This window comes from Ricinus communis, chromosome 6, assembly GCF_019578655.1.
Source record: "Ricinus communis isolate WT05 ecotype wild-type chromosome 6, ASM1957865v1, whole genome shotgun sequence".
Classification (NCBI taxonomy): domain Eukaryota; kingdom Viridiplantae; phylum Streptophyta; class Magnoliopsida; order Malpighiales; family Euphorbiaceae; genus Ricinus; species Ricinus communis.
The window spans coordinates 21,277,454-21,295,101 of NC_063261.1; the positions used below are offsets into that span (position 1 = coordinate 21,277,454).

At 34.8% G+C, this 17,648-nt stretch overlaps 4 protein-coding genes across 5 annotated transcripts; 2 read left to right on the forward strand and 2 right to left on the reverse strand.

Annotated features, from left to right (window-relative positions):
* The first annotated feature begins 1,606 nt into the window (after positions 1-1,606).
* LOC8259507 (ribosome biogenesis protein NOP53) lies at positions 1,607-5,369 on the forward strand. Of its 2 annotated transcripts, none has more exons than XM_015720308.3 (12): positions 1,607-1,840; positions 1,936-2,108; positions 2,213-2,264; positions 2,383-2,408; positions 2,520-2,600; positions 2,714-2,830; positions 2,910-2,983; positions 3,290-3,409; positions 3,495-3,617; positions 3,886-3,952; positions 4,071-4,150; positions 4,967-5,369. In XM_015720308.3, the coding sequence occupies exons 1-12, from the start codon at positions 1,672-1,674 to the stop codon at positions 4,971-4,973; spliced, it is 1,089 nt and encodes a 362-aa protein (XP_015575794.2). In that variant the 5' UTR covers positions 1,607-1,671; the 3' UTR covers positions 4,974-5,369. The 2 variants fall into 2 exon arrangements, with proteins under 2 accessions (XP_015575794.2, XP_015575793.2); XM_015720307.3 differs by having other exon boundaries at positions 1,608-1,840; positions 4,991-5,369.
* Positions 5,370-6,993: 1,624 nt separating this feature from the next.
* LOC8259506 (amino acid transporter AVT6C) lies at positions 6,994-9,507 on the reverse strand. Its single transcript, XM_002520776.4, has 5 exons — positions 8,940-9,507; positions 8,378-8,530; positions 8,019-8,222; positions 7,451-7,916; positions 6,994-7,358 (listed from the first exon to the last, which is right to left on the reverse strand). The coding sequence occupies exons 1-5, from the start codon at positions 9,301-9,303 to the stop codon at positions 7,232-7,234; spliced, it is 1,314 nt and encodes a 437-aa protein (XP_002520822.2). The 5' UTR covers positions 9,304-9,507; the 3' UTR covers positions 6,994-7,231.
* A 687-nt stretch (positions 9,508-10,194) lies between these two features.
* LOC8259505 (amino acid transporter AVT6C) lies at positions 10,195-12,534 on the reverse strand. Its single transcript, XM_002520775.4, has 5 exons — positions 11,987-12,534; positions 11,602-11,754; positions 11,311-11,514; positions 10,643-11,108; positions 10,195-10,535 (listed from the first exon to the last, which is right to left on the reverse strand). Exons 1-5 carry the CDS (start codon positions 12,366-12,368, stop codon positions 10,418-10,420), a joined length of 1,323 nt encoding a protein of 440 aa, XP_002520821.2. The 5' UTR covers positions 12,369-12,534; the 3' UTR covers positions 10,195-10,417.
* A 709-nt stretch (positions 12,535-13,243) lies between these two features.
* LOC8259504 (alpha-soluble NSF attachment protein 2) lies at positions 13,244-17,175 on the forward strand. The gene is made up of 9 exons (XM_002520774.4): positions 13,244-13,600; positions 14,169-14,218; positions 14,324-14,396; positions 15,116-15,195; positions 15,405-15,556; positions 16,114-16,273; positions 16,360-16,407; positions 16,673-16,753; positions 16,840-17,175. The coding sequence occupies exons 1-9, from the start codon at positions 13,456-13,458 to the stop codon at positions 16,918-16,920; spliced, it is 870 nt and encodes a 289-aa protein (XP_002520820.2). The 5' UTR covers positions 13,244-13,455; the 3' UTR covers positions 16,921-17,175.
* The last annotated feature ends 473 nt before the right edge of the window (positions 17,176-17,648 follow it).

Here is a 17,648-nt window from a genome sequence, read left to right on the forward strand (position 1 = left end):
TGATTGGCTAACAGCAGCAGGCATAGGTTATGGTGTAAAGTTTAAGGAATATGCATGCATAGACATGTCTCTCTTTGCCTTTCTGATAGCTATTGCAACTGGCACATATGTAGTAACTGAAAGTGTTGCGCTGAATTTCACACGGATTCCTCTACATTTACGCGCAGTGATCTTAGTACTGGTGTTAAATAGCACTAATCTTGGCTACACATCAGTTCATAATACAAAATGTAGCTCTCAGGTGATTCCTGAGGTGTCTAGTGACTTCAATCAATCGACAAGAATGATACCTGTCAAAGTAAATGAGATCAAAATAGATAAAAAGAAAAATGCTAGTGACAATAAGGAGGTGTTGATGGATAGAAATGAGGCGAGTTTGAAAGACTTACTGATGATGAACGTGGATTAATTTCTGGTTGTTTTACTTGGTAAATGCATACTTTACATGATCAACTTAGAAAGCATTTCCAAAACTTTAAGCAGTAATGGAGTATCATTTTCTGTTGGAAATTCCCTCTATATTCAGCTCCTTTGGAAGGATCTTCTCGGTTATTTTTAACTGGTACACAAGGGTCTAACATTTTTCTATGTCACATTACAAATGATAAAACTGGCAACAACACAGTCCTGGAGAAGACTCCATTACCACTAAGCCAAAACTCATTGATATATTGGTCATGACATAAGAGGAAACTGATCACTGAACAATTTATTTCACTGCACATTCTAGATTTTTCTACTGGACATTGTCCATGGATTAGTAATCATTAACAAAATATTTGTTGTAGGAAAAGATAAATTATATCCAACCCAGCATTAACAGTACTCCTAATGCTACCAATGCCCATCGCTTTTTTCCTGCTCATCAATAACAGCAACATAAGTTTATACATCAGAACAGGAATTTTAGGAACCTGTTCAGGGCAGTAAGTGCAACAACAGCATAGGAGCTGTTCGGTCTGAAGAACTTTGTAACTAAACAAACCATTGTTCTTACCAGAGTTCCTTTAGGCATTCTTCTATGTGGGTACTTGGCTGCTCTTAACAATCAAATGGAAGGTGATGGAAATCATGGAATTTGCATTGGCCTTCAGTTCTCTAGCAGAAGTTTCTTTATCTGGGTATCTGTTTGCTTCCTGAAAACAATTTTAAGCTTTTTTATGCATCTTCGTATACAAAACCTGTCTTTGCAGAAACCATAGCATGTGTCAATTTGTGGAAGACTGTTAATGTTGTCGATGGATTTGATAGTTTTTAATTACGAGAAAGGCCTATTAAGCAAATCAAATTCTTAAAAATAAATTTTGTTTACCTGTCAAAAAAACCAAAAAAAAAAAAAAAAACTTTAAAGTCTCAATATTTCTTATCATAAAAATTATAAAATTTCGAATTTGAAATTTGCTAATTATATAGCTTAGAATTCATTAGACCTGTGAAATAAAAAAAAAAATAAATAAATAAATATATATATATATATATATTATATACGTGTACTTTCAATTATGTATTTTTCATTTTTAAAGAATTATTATTTCTTAGCTCGGTGACTTTAATAATTGACACGGCGTCGTTTTAGCTGGGCTAAATATATATAAACTGAGCGGCGAGTAAGGTTTCCGCTTCTCTTACCAGCTGCGCAGACACATAGAGCAACGACCGCAACACAAATCAATGGGGAAGAAACCAAAAAGTTCAAGAAAGGGAAAGAAAGCATGGAGAGCGAATATAAGCACAGAAGATATAGACAATTTCATTGAAAAATCGACTAAAGATTCACTCTCTGGTGGTTCACTTTCTCATGTTCCAACTGAGTCACTTTTCTTTGTTGACAAATCTAAAGGTAACTCATTTATCTTATTTTTTGCACTTTTTTAATTAATCTTTAAGCAAATTTATAGTCTTTAGCCGATTTCTTTATCTGGGCCTATATCTTAGATCTTTCTGTAAGAAGGAAAATTGAGAAGCACAGAGAGAAAGTACTTCGTTGTGATAGTGTTCTTCAAAAGAACCCTTTTGTTCAAGTTGTGCCTTCTTCTAATCAAAAGAAGGGTAAAAAGAAGAAAATTAAGAAAACCCAGATTGATTCTGAGCAAAAAGATGGTGCCAAGGTAAGTGATGAGGTAGCTTCTGAAAAGTTTATAATTCTTGTTCTTTTTTGGGTGTTTTCTGTGATTGATTTTGTATGATGGTTTCTTTTTCAAACTAATATTAGGAGGATGGTGCTATTCAGGATTCTGGCGTGGTTGACTTGTGGGGAAATGAAGGTATTGAGTTCTTTTTTTAATGATGTGTGTAGCTTTGGAATTTTGGTTAGCTTTGTTTTGTTGGACTGTTTGGAGATGTGGCAATTGTTTATTTTTGTTTTCATTGATAATGTCTCAGGTGAATGTGACAACAAAACTAGAAAGGTACTTGATTGCTTTTGATAATCTTCGGCATGCTGACCTTTTTGCTATTAGATTGCGTAATATTTGCTGAGGGTGTTTGCACTGGTCGTATGATTTCATGATACTTTTCAGATATCCAATCCTTCAGTTATTCCAGCAGTAGAAGTTGTGCCTCCAGGATGCTCTTACAATCCTTCATTTGAAGCTCACCAGGTAATTGCTTGAATGTTTCAGATACTCTCAGTTGTTCCCTCAGTATCATATTTTTCCAGAATTGGGATTTTTCATGTTCCTTTTTCTTTTTCCTTCTTTTTACTTCACTTCAGGATTCTTTGGCCCAAGCTGTTGCAGAGGAAATGCAGAAAGTCTATCAAAGTGAGTTGGGACCTCAGCCTGTTCCATTAACTGTTCCTGCGGAGCATCAAGCAATTAATGAAGAAGATGTGAGTCTTTTGTCTGTGTGTTTTACATTAATATATTTAACTTGAGCAGAATTTTTTACAAGATAATCTGTTGTGTTAGATGTACTTTCTTGAGGCGGATGATGGGGATGATGATGAAGACAATTTAATTGAGAATGAGGATGCTGAGAAAAGGTAAGCTTCATTAAATCAGTTACAATAACAATTTCATTGTCACGGTTATTAGATAAATACATTTATGTAAATAAGTCCTTATAAATTTTTGAGCAGCCTATGGTTTCTAAAGATGTATGTCACGTTTTACATATAATATAGGAGGTTCTTAAATAGCAATGACTACTGTAATGATATTGGCTTTATTTTGATGATGCCCTCTCTGTTTTGCTCTGAACTATACCTGTGTTTCCTAGCAATTGATGTATTTCCAATTCCAATTGACTCTATCATGTGAATTCTTTCTGTCTTAATGGACATGGACAGGTCTACTAAAACAAAAAGAGTGACCCGAGTTGAGTTCAATAGGAGAGCTAGACTCAAAGAACAAAAGAGAAAAGAAGCAGAAGCTAAGAAGAAAGATGGAGTTTCTAAAGAAATTGATTCGTAAGACTGCAATTGCTGTGCAAGTCAGATTTATCTGAGTGAATAATGCATTCTTACCATTGTTTTATTTGCCTCCTGGCTGCAGCTTGACAGATATCATCAAGGAAATAGCTAAGGAAGATGAGGAGAAGAATAAAAGACATATCCGGCGCATAGTGGCCAAGGAGGAAAGACTAAAAACACGTCCTTCTCGGTTGGGAAAGCACAAGTATGTCTGCGTTTCTCTATTTGACATTTCTTGGCTCTAATAGTCTGTCCCATGTGATTCTTCCCTTATTGTTCTGGTTAGAGAAAATATAAATCAATAACTAATACTGCTATTTGGATTACTGAACTTGTCCATGTTGGACCTCTGAAGGGCTCATTGGTATCAAAATTTGATTTTCTTAATGGAAATGATTTCATCATCTGAACTTTGTATTTTCTGTTGATTAATCTCATGCAAAGAAAAAGTAATTTTGCAAATTGCATCTCAGGTTTGAGCCTGCTCCTCCTCAAGTGCTATTAACTGAAGAAATTACTGGTTCTCTCCGAAAACTGAAGGTGCACACAAGAATCTTTTTATTTCGTATAAGTTATCCATTTAAGTCTCATCAGAGTCTTGTTTATTCAATAGTAGAAATTGACAATTTTGATCTTGTTTGTTTTCAATTATGTGAAGGGTTGTTGCACTCTTCTAAGGGATAGATTTAAAAGCCTAGAGAAAAGAGGACTGATTGCACCAATGGCCAAAAACCGAAGGTCAGTTAAATTTTTTAGTGTCAATTCATTTCTGCTTTTGGCCAAAGCAGGGAGGTCACCAAGTTGGTTTATGTCAGAACCTTTGTGATGTTCATGCTTTCTCAGTAGCTTATTTGGACACAATTTGTGCTGCACAACAGGCATGCACCCTTAGTACTCTAGCATGTTATCCTTCCTCTATAATAGATACTGAGGTATCCATTACTTCATTTAAAAACAGAATGGGAAGGTAATATCTTATTATGGCGGTCAATATAGGTAGTTTTAACTGTGCTGTTGTTAATACGTCGTGAAGTTATAATAATTTGTCACTGCTTGATGATTTCTGATGCTCTGATGGTTACTGACATAAATCCCTGGGGTTTGACCATAATTACTTGTGCAGCCTTGTAGATTTGAATTATAATATCCTATAATTTAATTCTGTTTATATCTAGTCCCTGCTGTTAGGTTTAGTGATCTTTCTATTAGTCAATCCAAAAAAATGGGGTCAAAGTGTTTTAGACTAAGAGTAAGTCCCTCAAAACACCTATTTCCTGCAAAAAAGCCTCTCCTGCCAATGAAAATCAAGCTACATCCATTCTAAAAGAAAACTTGATTTTCTTTAGGCAGACTTTCTTTAGGCTTAAAGAAAATCTAAACCAGTAAGCTTAAATAAAAGCTTGCAAAGGTTCAAAGACAGCACTAAGTGGATTCATGTGGTTAACCTTGATGTTTGTTGGGAAGTCTGAATTATTTTAAATCCATGATCCTCTGGTAATTATGGTCAAAGCTCAGGAAATATAACGCATTTAATCCTAATTCGATTGATATTAGATTATGATTGCAACACTTGGGCAGGCGATGAATAGTAGATTCGCTTAAGGAGACTGTCGATGGTGTAGCATCTGGCTTAAAGCAAACTGGAGACAATTTTGAGAAGAAGTCGATGATGGGGAGATGAAGATTGTTTGGCTGCAGACAGATGCCAGAGCCTGTTTACATGTGTTGTCATGTCTACTGCTCCATGAAAATTTTACTACAATTAAGTCACTAATCTTCTTCTTACTAGTCTATATCCCATTTGTTAGAATCACTAGTGTACAAGTGTTTTTGCCTATGCGCTTGTTAGTTCAAAGTTTGAACTTGTACTGTTAGCTGGTACCTCTTAATAGTTCGAAAGTTTAGATTTTTCTAGAGTGTAAGAATCAGAGTTAAAGTTAATGTTTTTGTTTCATGATTTTATGGTTTTGAAAACATGTTAAAGTATAACAACCAAATCCTACGTTTTTCATTCAACAATTCTCAAATTATCTTATACAAGCGATATATCTATATATCTATGTATATATATATATATATATATATATATATATAGTGAGAACTGTAAACTGTTTCCTTTTGTTTTTTCTTTAAGAGCCAATTACAATTACCTCCCTGAGGTTTGGTCACATTGAATACATCGTTGAATAGGCTAATACTATTTTGTTTTTGTCACATTTAAGTACCTTTATTAGATTTTCCAGTAAATGTAGGCCAAGATCTAATTTGTAAAATATTATGTTGAATTTGGTTCTTAACCTTAATAATAAGTATCAAAATCAATAACAATATTCTTGTTATTGAATTAATATTTTAAATCTTTTTGAGAGAAAAACATGATGCATTGCCAAGAGAAGAAATTACCATTAGTTTCTTTTCTTTGTCAAAAGTGAAATGTTAGATTTTGAAGAGGCTAAAAAGCCAAATTTACATTAAGAAGTGAGAATTTGTTCAGGCGCATAACTTAGGTAATATTGAAGCAACCTTTGATTTCAAATATTTCTATTGCTGCATTACAATCTACTGGTTTTAGCTTCACTGCCTTCTGTTAAGTTGGTGATTTCCTTCACAAGTTATCAGCAGCAACTTTGAATTTCTGGGCAGGAGAATGTCGCAAGACAGTCCCCTAGAAATTGAGGTAATTTATATAATCAGAGACTTACTGCACTGGAATATTACCATCCCTTTCAACAATTTTTGTCTATGATTTAAAGTAGTAGGTCACTAATGACAATCAATATCAATATAAAAATAGGTAAAAGGACTGTTCATTGTCACTCATCAGGCAGGACAGTCAAAAATGAACAAATCAAATGATGAGGGCTTTTGTTAGCCTGTTTGAGGTTTGATAATATTTGTTCTGTCGTTAATAATATGTTGATACAAATTGTATGATGAGGGCGCTAAGAAGGTGCCAACCTGGTTGGGATGTCCCGTGCACCTATTTAGATTTGCAATTGTCGCTTTATATAAAAATGTTATTGCATACAAGTGCCATGTGTTGTTGGTTTCCTGTCTTTTCACCAAGCAAAAGGAGGACAAAATCAGAGCAGATCAATGCCATCAAAATTTTCCAAAGTGGAAGTTGCAAAGCTTTGAAAGTCATGTTATTGTGCCTGCTGTCAGCTCTATGTAGGATTCTGTTGGCTAAAGTTCAAGTTCGAGCTAGTGATAAGTTTGCTTGACCTAATTGAGCTTTGAACGTTCAATAATTCCGAATTTACCAACACCTTTAGTCTAAAACTCATTTTGCAATTTGAACTATTACAACATGGGATGAGAACTCATCTGACTGTCATGTTCTTTCGGGCTCTTAGGGGTCTTTCTGTAATCGATTTTTTTATTTTAACTGGTTTATTTTGACATGCTTTAATGTTTAATATTGTAAATATAAGGATGTGGAGTACTTGTTACATAATGACCACTCCCGAGGCTTGTGCTACAGGAGGATGTCAGTTTGATAAGCAAAAAGAAAAAGAATTTGATTTTACTTTGGTGTACAATTGCATTTTGGTGTTTGTTTATTTATTACTACAGCAGAATAGAAGAACAGAAATATATTATCAAACTAGCAGATGGATACAGCTATTTGATCTTTGTCAAAAATTAGCAGATCATCTCTTCATGTAAGGTAATCTTGGAAAAATGCAAATTACAAGGTGGAAGTTTACATGCTAAATTCCCTGAAAACCTCTTTTAGCTGTTGCAATCTATTGATAGACAAAACTATAGGCACCTAAAAGTACAAATGCCTTGCGGCTAAAAAGAAAAACAAAAACCTTAAGACTTATTTCTTGTCATGCTATATATGTTGCTTGATAGGGCAATTGAACTTGTTACTACAGCCAGGACTATCATTATTGGAGCAACAATCCTGTCCTTCGTTGTCGATATCCTGTGAACATCCCTGCGATTCAAGAGTAAGGAAAAAAACAATTAGATTATACACAATTTTGGAAACTACGGCCAGAAAGAATTCATTTCTGAAGAGAGTAATACCTTAGGACAATAGCACCTGGGAAAATAAAAGCAAGACAGACTGCAGTGGTTGATCCGACGAATTGAAAGAAGTACCATATATTTGGAATGGCAATTGCCATTAGATAAATGAGGGTTAACAAGATAAGAGTGAGGAACACAAATCTTGTTGTGTCTTTTGACAAAAGTGGTTTGTTGGGGAAAAGAAATTCATCAATGTTTGCCCTTAAAGAGAAGTTCAGGAGAGGAAAAACCAGCATGAGGTGAAGAGCATAGCTTAATCTAACTATGTCATTTAGTAATGCACCAGCTGCTGTATCAGAACTTCGATCGAAATTGACTAGTATGTCAGTCATGATCGATTCGCCAAACAAGAGATACCCAAATATGCCAATGGCAAAGTATATGGCAGCACAAATTACTAGCGAAATTCTGACTGCTGATATCATATCAGAAGGTTTGCCAAGCTCGAAACCAATAGGATGGACTGCATATATTCACCATAGCATTTATTGGAAAGAATAAGCATAGCCAGTGATTAGAAGCATAAAGAAACTAGTACATAGGAAAAAGAAAAAAGAAAACTCACCATTGAAGTGAAATGTGAAGGCTGTTACAATCACTGGCACAGCAGTGAAAAGATCGAAGAAGGAAACTTGATTATCTAGGTGAGGCAGCAACCTTGGGCTTTTGGTTTTCCCTTCTATGATTGCAGAGATTGCCATTACTGAGCAAATCCCAACAAACACAACTGCTAGAATAACTGCCATAGCTGAGCTGAACCTTAGTGATTCTGGAAACACAAAAGCACAGAAATTTACTTGGCATATTACTTTGTAATATAAAACAAGAATTTTAAGTGCACGGCACTTCAATTCTAGCTGTCAAATCCCATCTTTTTTATCGTATGTAAATCTTGTGAGAAAAACAAGATATGAAATTACTGACCAACACGTCTATACAAGACCAAGGGAAGCATCACAAAAACAACAATGAAGAAGAGTGCAAAAGCTCGCGAATTCCACCAATGGATACCAAACCATTCTTGTAAAACCCCCAAATGCACTGATCCTTCTTGCTCATTTCCTGACAGGACATCCCCTGAGACAAAAAAAAAGAGAAAGCATAACTCTATCATGAGCTACAAGACTTAATGTAAATTTAGGCAGTTAAAGAGCATATGCTTATCAGCTACAAGAATCTTGATTCTCGAAAGGACGAAATTCAAGAATTGGAGTCAAATTAAGACTGAAAAAGAAGAAGAACAGAGACCAAATGAGCATATACACTCGTTCCAATCAAAGAATTCAGCTTTTAATCTTAACCATATTTTCTGTTATACAGAAATTGAACAAATTGAACCCATCAACAAAGATAAGTTATGCAGCAACCTCTTAATGGTCGCCACCATTTCTTGGCATTTAATTAGCCAAATCATGACTAATAATAGTATTAAATATGCTCAACTAGAACAAGATATTGAAAGCTAAAACCTGCAATCCGTACTTACCAATGATGATCAGATAAATGATCAAGCACCCAAGATTAGTAATCATAACACATATTTGCACAGCCGCAGATCCCAGTGGCCCAAAAGCCTCCCTCATGACACCAGCATAAGTTGTAGACTCCCCGGAATGTGTATACCTCATCAAGAACTCCACAGAAATGTCAGCCAGCCATGCAATAACCACAATCAACACAAAAGCAGGAATTACACCTAGCACTTTAAGTGTAGCAGGTATTGACATAATCCCTGCACCTATTATGCTAGTTGACACATTGAACACTGCTCCTGATACCGATGCCTGATGCTTCTCCTTCGCTCTGTGCTCCGGCAGGAGGGGAATGTTCAGTCCGCTGGCCGGTGACATCCCAAGAATTATGGATATTCCGGCTAGAAGAGGGTGGTTCTTCTTTTTCTTCTCTTTAATAGGTTGTCTTGGCGTACATAATTAGTCATTAATTTGCAATACGTCATATATATAAGATAATGTTAGGCAGCAGATGTGATACAGTACAATGTCCAAAACGACATTGCTAATGTTGGAAAAATGTTAATTTTAGATCGGTAAGAAAAGGGTAAGATTGGCATAAAGGGAAGAGATTAGTTAGATTGATTAAACAGAAAGAACCAGGTTGGAACGTGGGGCTATCATATGATGCCCAAAGGAGCCTTTAGAAAATGCTGTTGCAATGAACATGGACATAAAAACGTGCAAATAATGGGTTGAACCTGGACGCAGAAGGTGGTTAGGTACGGGCCATTTCTTGGAAGCTAGAAATTGATTGGTCAAGGACAATGGGTCAGCCACGGAACCAGAGTTAACTCATGTTCACTGCAAAATGATGGCTTTGTTTTGTATTTTTATTGGTTGATCAGATAATTCAATGTACCAATGAACACCAAATCTAGAATTGCCAAGTGCTTCAATTTGATGCATGCATTAACGGGAAAGAAGAAGTTGCAATTGATCATGGTTTCTACTTTTTAGTTATATTATTTTAAAATTTTATTCTTAATTTATTCTAATAAACACTACTTACACATTTTTAACACTTTCATTTAATTTAAAATATATCTATTAAATTATATCGAAAACTATAATATTAAAAGAATTAGACGTTGAATTATTATTATTAGACATGTTGAATATAATTTGGAAATAATAAAATAATTTGAATCAAAGATCTGGTGGTAGCAATTTTTGGTGTGAAAGTGGTGCGAGTATGCCAACTGGCTAAGTAATAGAGATTTAGAAAGATTTCAAATGAAGATACACATGCGGCTTTATAATTAGGTGAGGAGTGTCGGATGCTGAGTATATCATTATGTCATTATGTTTGGGATCACAATCACTAAACCCAATGAAAAAAGCCATTGATGCCACCATCCAAACTGATTCTAATAAATGGGGCGGTAAGAAAGATTGAGTATATGTAGATAAAAAGAAAAATTACATTTGCAAAAGAAAGGAAAAATATTGATCATTTCTTGGAACTTTGCAGGTTGGTATATATGGCGATAGAGCTGGTCACAACAGCAAGAAAAATCACTGATCCTGCCATGATCTTATCCCTTGTTGTGGAAATTCCATGAACATCCCTGTCAAAATGATTTTATTTTTCTTTTCAGAATAAAGTATAAAAATCAAGGCTTAATTTATAGTTAGCAACGATACTGATAGAGCATAGAGGATTGTAAATCAATACCTAAGAATGATCAAGCCTGGAAAAATAAATGAGAGGCAAACAATGGTGGTTGATCCCATGAACTGGAAAAAATACCATATATTTGGAATTGCTATTGCTGTTGTATAAGTAGCAGCCAGTAGAGCGCAGGTTAGAGACACAAATCTTGTAGTGTCCATGGCCAAAATAGGTCTCTTGGGGAAGAGCAATTCATCTATGTTAGCTCTCAAAGAGAAATTCATAACAGGATATACAAATATCAGATGGACTGCATAGCTTAATCGAACGATGTCATCAAGTAATCGTCCGATTGGCGTATTAGAATTCTGATCGAAGTTTACTAGAATGTCAGCCATGACTGAATCACCGAAGAGTAAATAACCAATAAATCCAATAGCAAAATATAGTGCAACGCAGATGATCAGAGAAATCCTGACAGCAGAGTTCATATCTGAAGTTTTTCCAAGTTCTGCTCTTATTGGATGAACTGCAATCGTCAAACCAAGGTAGCACATCAGTTGTTTTGACATTTTTCTTACATTTCCTAAATGTTCTTAAAACAGAACAAAAAGTAATAACAATGTCTTAATGAACTGTGGCTTAGGGTTACACCCAACAAAATAAAAGCTAGGAGAAACAGAGATACTTGCATACTTCAGTAAACATAAAACAATCAAGACCTTAATTACCATTAATATGGAATCCCAAACCCGTCACGAAAACCGGGATAGTGGTGAAAAGGTCAAGCTTGGATGTCAGATTGGCAAAGTCTGGGAATAGTCTAAGTTTCTGAGTCTTGTTTTGCCACATTGCATAAATTGCCATAGCTGAACATATGGCAATAAACACCACTGCAAGTAGAATGGATATTCCTGAAGTGTACTTCAGTGAATCTACAAGAAAAAACTAGTTATAAATTTGAAAAATATACTGATAAATTCTTAACACATCATTTCTTTATGTGAGTAGAAGAAACCGACCTACACGGCGTAACAAGACCACAGGAAGCATTGCAAAGAGCACTATGAAGAGAAGCGCATAAGCACGCGAGTTCCACCAATGGATACCGAGCCATTCTTGTAGAACGCCTAAATGTAAGGCCTCACCAGATTGATTACCACACAGGACATCCCCTTGTAATAGAACAATGTAACAATTCATCAGATGATATTTTTTCAGTAATGTGTTATGATACACAAATTATGTTTTGCAAAGCATTCCATGAGACAACATTTGATATAAAGTATAAGGGTTCTGAAAATTCAATCAAGACTTGATAACAACTGAGTGGTATCAATGATGTTACCTCAAGAGAAAAAAGAAAAACTGCTAAATAAGAAGAAGAAGAAGAAAAAAAACACGTACCAATTATGATCAAGTAGATGATAAGACAACCAAGGTTGGTTATAATAACACAGATTTGCACAGCAAGTGATCCTAATGAACCAAAGGACACCCCCATAAGGCCAGCATATGTAGCTGCCCGGCCTAATTGACTGTACCTTAACATAAACTCCACAGTCACCTCTACCAAAAATGCAACTGCAAGTATAGCTATGAATCCAGGAACAATACCCAGGACCTTGATTGTTGCTGGAATTGACATGATTCCAGCTCCTATCATGGTTGTTGATATGTTCAGAACTGCCCCAGAAAATGATGCACCATTAGTTGTTACATTTTCTGATGATCCGATGTCCGGTAGGAGCGGAACGATCTCTCCAGTGTCGTTCTTGGTAAGCTTCATCTGGGTTCTTGGAGAACTAGACTTCCATGTATTTGCGGGCTTACATTAAATACTCCCCTCTGGAGGCATGGCAAGAAAGATGATAATTGAGCATCCATAATTGCTTTGGTTCAAATATTATATTTGGATGAAATGATATTGCATTATCCTCAGCTTTCTTTTCAAATAAAGAAACAAGAAAAACAAAAAAAAAAAAAAAAAGAAAAGAAAAGAAAAAGGAATAGCTTTGTCAACACTTACACTCAATGATGATAGAATTTTTGTTTTTTTTTTTTTCAGATTTTAATATTCAATTGATACCAAAAAGGATTTCAATATTAAGTAGATTGAGTTCTTAAATTATCATACTCTAAACTATAGAGAGCATTGACAAAATCAATTTATGTTGCCCAAATAAAAACAAAAATTGAAAGTACAAATAAAAAAAAAACATTATTGCTTTATTTATTTAAAAAATAAATATTCATTCCCTATCATCATTATGTGTAGTGGGGCTCTCTTTTTCTACATTCTGCTTTTAATTCTTTTTATTTAATATGTCAATTTTTTTAAAAGGAAATGGGAATTTTAATAAAGCTTTAATCTTTCAATTTGGACTTAATTAGGAAACTAATTACATCAAAATGACCTTTTTTTTAATTTTATTTTATGAAAAACTAATATTATTATATCGAGACAAATTATTTATTAAATAAATAAATTTTATATGAATTGAGATATATAAGTACGACTTATGAAATCAATTGTGGTACCAAATGAGAAACAAAAACCAAAAAATGTTTTTGCATTTATTTGTAAATTGAGAGGGAGAATTTTTGTTTCAATTTGGACCTAAAAAAGAAATCAGCCCAAAGGGCACCAAAGAGGAGCCCAAAATGAAAGGCCTGAAATCTAATCTCCATTGACAGATACAACAGAGCAAAGGAAGGACCAGAAAGAAAGAAAGAAAGAAACCATCTTCAACTTTTCAAAAACAAACGAAAAACACGGCACGGCTAAGATATTTCTTTCTTTCATTTCTTTTTCTTTTACATTTCTTAGTAACAGTCTCTCTATTTTACAATTTAATCAAAAAAGAAAAACGAAAATGAGCGATCAGATAGCCAAAGGAGAGGAATTCGAGAAGAAAGCTGAGAAAAAACTAAACGGCTGGGGCTTATTCGGCTCCAAATATGAAGACGCCTCCGATCTCTTCGATAAAGCCGCCAATTCCTTCAAGCTCGCCAAATCTTGTAATCTCTTAATGTTCACGCCATCGCTGTTTTATTTATTAATTTAATTTGAAAGAATTGATGTTTCGTTTTCTTTATTTATTTACAGTTTCTTGATTGATTAATAAAGAAGATTTTTGCTTTGGTTGGATGATTTTTTCGTTTTCTAAATCAGGGTTTATTTAATTCTTGATTGATTGATATAGGAATTGATAGTCTATAATTATGTTGAAATGAATTGTGCAATGTAGTTGCTAGATCTTTTATTCGGTGTTTGATTATTGATCAATTACTATTTCAGTTTGTGATTTTTTGCAATTCAAAAGAAATGAGTTTTTTCAAGTAGACTCTGATATTAAATTACGGCAGAATCATTTGCTTTTAATGCATGATAAATCAGAATAATAATACCTTTTCCTTTAGAGAATCTTTTGCTGTTTATTGTTCACTTGGTAATAGGAAAAGGTCCTTAATCATTACAAAGATTGCAGCTCCTTTGGGTCCATTGTTTAGTTTGTATGTCTTGTTTTAAGCTAGATCAGAATGTTAGTTGTGTATTCTGATGATGTCTTTATTGTGATGTTTCCAGGGGATAGAGCTGGATCAACTTATGTCAAGTTGGCAAACTGTCATTTGAAGGTGAGCACTCTGCACTTTGCGCTGCAGAGTATACCAGTTTTGCTGCTTATTTTTTATTCAGTGGTTTGATGGAGAGTAAATAACTTTTTTATCTTATGTTTGCAGTTGGATAGTAAACATGAAGCTGCCCAAGCTTACGTTGATGCTGCTCACTGTTATAAGAAAACAACCGCTAATGGTATGCAGTCATAGTTTTTCTCGTTATTTTTAATTCTTCAATGGTATATACTGTTACTTATTGTCATTATTTTTAACATTACCAATTTCATTCCATATATTATTTCTTTTAATTGTGAACTTTGGACATACTGAAATATTAGTTCAGGACCGATGATGCAATGACTTAATTACTCTGGAAAGGCTAGATGGATGTTTTTGAAAGAATTATTGGTATTCATAGAGAAGAATCAGCTGGATGGTTGAGAATTTCCGTATCACTTTTTGAACTGGGAGTTTAAGATTATTCTCAAGAGTTACCCCTTGACAACTGCACATGCATTGACCTGTTCATTCTCTGCACATGAGCAGATTATTTTGTTTTAATCGCATTGTCCTCTGCATGATGTCAAGAATATGAATTTTAAACAAATAGTAAATTTTGACTTTAATTATGATGTTAGGGCTGCATGTTATTGTTATGTTGCAATTGATTAGGGACAACGATTGATTTAAGCTCTTAAAAGATGGTTCTGAAAGCTGGAGATATCTGATATTCTGTCTGGCTCTCTGAATAGGAAGTTTTTGAATCACACTAAGATTTTAATGTCACCTGTCAAGTATTTAGTGTCTCACATGAAATTTAATAGCGTTTCATGTTATAATCATGGTTATCCTTCATAATATTTATGTTACACTCCCATCTGTAACTAATTTGTTTGGTGTTTCCTTCTTATGCAGAGGCGATATCTTGCTTAGGCCAAGCAGTAGAAATGTTTTGCGATATAGGAAGGATCAGTATGGCTGCAAGATATTACAAGGTACATCCTTTGGTTCTAGTACTGGTTAAGTCAGCATTGATTTTTTCTTTTAATTTTTATTTTAAGATGGTCATTTAAAAATTCTTGGTTTAGAGATAACATGTTATCTTGATCTTGGTATTGGAGGTACTCTTAGCATGTAATGTTTTATATAAGGTTTGAAGGTTGATGATCTATCCAATAACCTGCATCTTTATCTACTTGCACAGGAAATTGCTGAATTGTACGAGTCAGAAGCAAATGTTGAGAAAGCTATGGACTTTTATGAAAAGGCAGCTGATTTCTTCCAAGGTGAAGAAGTAACGACTTCTGCCAATCAATGCAAGCAGAAAGTAGCCCAGTTTGCTGCTCAGCTAGAACAGTAAGTGTGTTTGCTTCTTGCATATTGTCATTCTTCTGTTTGGTTTTCATGCTGTTACATGCATTCTTCATTTAGGTTTCTATATGTCCAGACTCCACATGGAATGCTGCTGCAGTTGCTTACTTAGTATTAGAAAGTCCTGTTAGCATTTAACTGAAGATATCGATATGAATTGACCACGATATGATGAGAACATTCAACTATGTGGTCAACACAGGTTGATAAAATGACTATAATTTTTCTTTTGGTGTATGCCTTTAGAAAAGTAGGCATTGTTTATTATTATTGTTTTCAATTTACGTATTTCTATTTGTGACAATGGTTAAGAAATATGAATCATGTCAGTATGTCATCCTAGTTTACTTGCGATAGTGGCAATGTAGCCGTAGCCAACTAACAGAGTGCAGAAAACAGAAATTGAAAATGATAAATAAAGCACATATCCTTTTATATTGATGATTTGAGTATTCAATATTCCTTTACTGATGCAATTCTTAAAGGACAATTGGTGGGTTGTTTCTAGGGATTTGAATAATTCATTTGTGATATTCTCTCAGATATCAGAAGGCAATTGAGATTTATGAAGAGATTGCACGACATTCACTTAGCAATAACTTGCTCAAGTATGGAGTCAAAGGTCATCTTCTGAATGCTGGCATTTGCCATCTCTGCAAAGGCGATGTTGTTTCTGTTACTAATGCATTAGAGAGATATCAGGTCTAAACTTGGCTCCTAATTTGGCATCTTAAAATTCGTATATGTGGGTTGGTTAAAGTGAATAAATGTCAAATTTGTTGTTGCAGGACCTGGATCCAACATTTTCAGGAACTCGTGAATATAGACTCTTGGCGGTAGGTTTTGCATACTTTGAAAATCCTCTTATAGGATTTATTCAGCCACCATTGTAATATTTATTTTGCCAAAGGTAGATTAGTACATGTGCTTGATATGTCAAAATTACCTCAGAAAAGAAAATAAAAAGTTGATCTAGGCAGAGTCTTAATTTACTTAAATAAGCATTTGCTGGTAACAACCTACCCTTCCATCTTGGTTCCTTTTCTCTTGGCTTGCATTTTGTGATGGTAAAATTTATTAAACCCATTCTTCTCGTGGCAGGATGTTGCCGCTGCCATTGATGAGGAAGATGTTGCCAAGTTTACTGATGTTGTCAAGGAGTTTGACAGCATGACCCCATTGGTAAGTTCCCTATATGTACTCCTTATCCTTACTTCAATATGTATGCAACTTGTTGATGATATTCTTTTGGCTTAACTGCTATACAGGATTCCTGGAAAACAACCCTTCTGTTGAGGGTAAAAGAGAAGCTGAAGGCGAAGGAACTGGAGGAGGATGACCTTACCTAAATTTGAGTTTCAGTTTCTGTTCGTGAAGTTTTTCACCAATGATTGTATCTGTCGGTTTATTTACACTGTTTCTGTTACTAAATTTTTCCTTATCTGTTTGGTTTTTAATTAGAGAGTGCAATTTGGACATGAGCTTGTAATTTGCAATGTGGTGCTTTAATCGAATGTGTGGTGACCCCATGAACTTGGAAGGGGGTGGGATTTGATAGAGTATACAATGGCATTTCTTGAATCAAAGCATCTTGCTCTTGTTTATATAGCGGATGAAACTGTGAATTGTGCACTAATCAGCATATTTTTTACGTGTATACAAACATCAGTGGAAAATTGTATGAGAAGATGAAACAATCCATTGATTCGCATGTTAATGCTGCAAGTAAGAGCTCTATGCTAAAGGCAGCTGATATTCAGCACGATTAAACATTTCCCAGAGAGCTGCAGTGCCTGTTTGAATATAACATGAAAATTCTCCCTTAGCAGCTTGCTGAATGGCTTCTTTCATAGACAGAGCTTCTCCATAAATGACAGAAGAGCACAAAACTTTGACGGTCTTACCTTGTTCTATTCACCAAGCAATATCTGAATTGAGCTTTCTCCAGGGGACCAGCAGAAGATGTCTTGAGCTTTGGTTGGAAATGTGCCAGCTTGTTGAAATCAGAAATCCTGATGAACCCATCCTTCCATATACGCAAGTTGGTTGTCAGGGGCTTATGGTGTTTTTATTTGAA

Coding starts and splice junctions, on each gene's coding strand:
- LOC8259507 (XM_015720308.3), top strand. CDS start 1,672: ATGGGGAAGAAACCAAAAAGTTCAAGAAAGGGAAAGAAAGCATGGAGA. Junction 2,265..2,382: donor TGACTTGTGGGGAAATGAAG/GTATTGAGTTCT, acceptor ATAATGTCTCAG/GTGAATGTGACAACAAAACT. Junction 2,601..2,713: donor CTTCATTTGAAGCTCACCAG/GTAATTGCTTGA, acceptor ACTTCACTTCAG/GATTCTTTGGCCCAAGCTGT.
- LOC8259506 (XM_002520776.4), bottom strand. CDS start 9,303: ATGTCACCGGCCAGCGGACTGAACATTCCCCTCCTGCCGGAGCACAGA. Junction 8,531..8,939: donor CATTTATCTGATCATCATTG/GTAAGTACGGAT, acceptor TTTTTGTCTCAG/GGGATGTCCTGTCAGGAAAT. Junction 8,223..8,377: donor GGTCTTGTATAGACGTGTTG/GTCAGTAATTTC, acceptor TTGTGTTTCCAG/AATCACTAAGGTTCAGCTCA.
- LOC8259505 (XM_002520775.4), bottom strand. CDS start 12,368: ATGAAGCTTACCAAGAACGACACTGGAGAGATCGTTCCGCTCCTACCG. Junction 11,515..11,601: donor GGTCTTGTTACGCCGTGTAG/GTCGGTTTCTTC, acceptor TTTTTCTTGTAG/ATTCACTGAAGTACACTTCA. Junction 11,109..11,310: donor TTTGGGATTCCATATTAATG/GTAATTAAGGTC, acceptor TGACGATTGCAG/TTCATCCAATAAGAGCAGAA.
- LOC8259504 (XM_002520774.4), top strand. CDS start 13,456: ATGAGCGATCAGATAGCCAAAGGAGAGGAATTCGAGAAGAAAGCTGAG. Junction 15,196..15,404: donor TGGCTGCAAGATATTACAAG/GTACATCCTTTG, acceptor CTACTTGCACAG/GAAATTGCTGAATTGTACGA. Junction 15,557..16,113: donor TTTGCTGCTCAGCTAGAACA/GTAAGTGTGTTT, acceptor ATATTCTCTCAG/ATATCAGAAGGCAATTGAGA.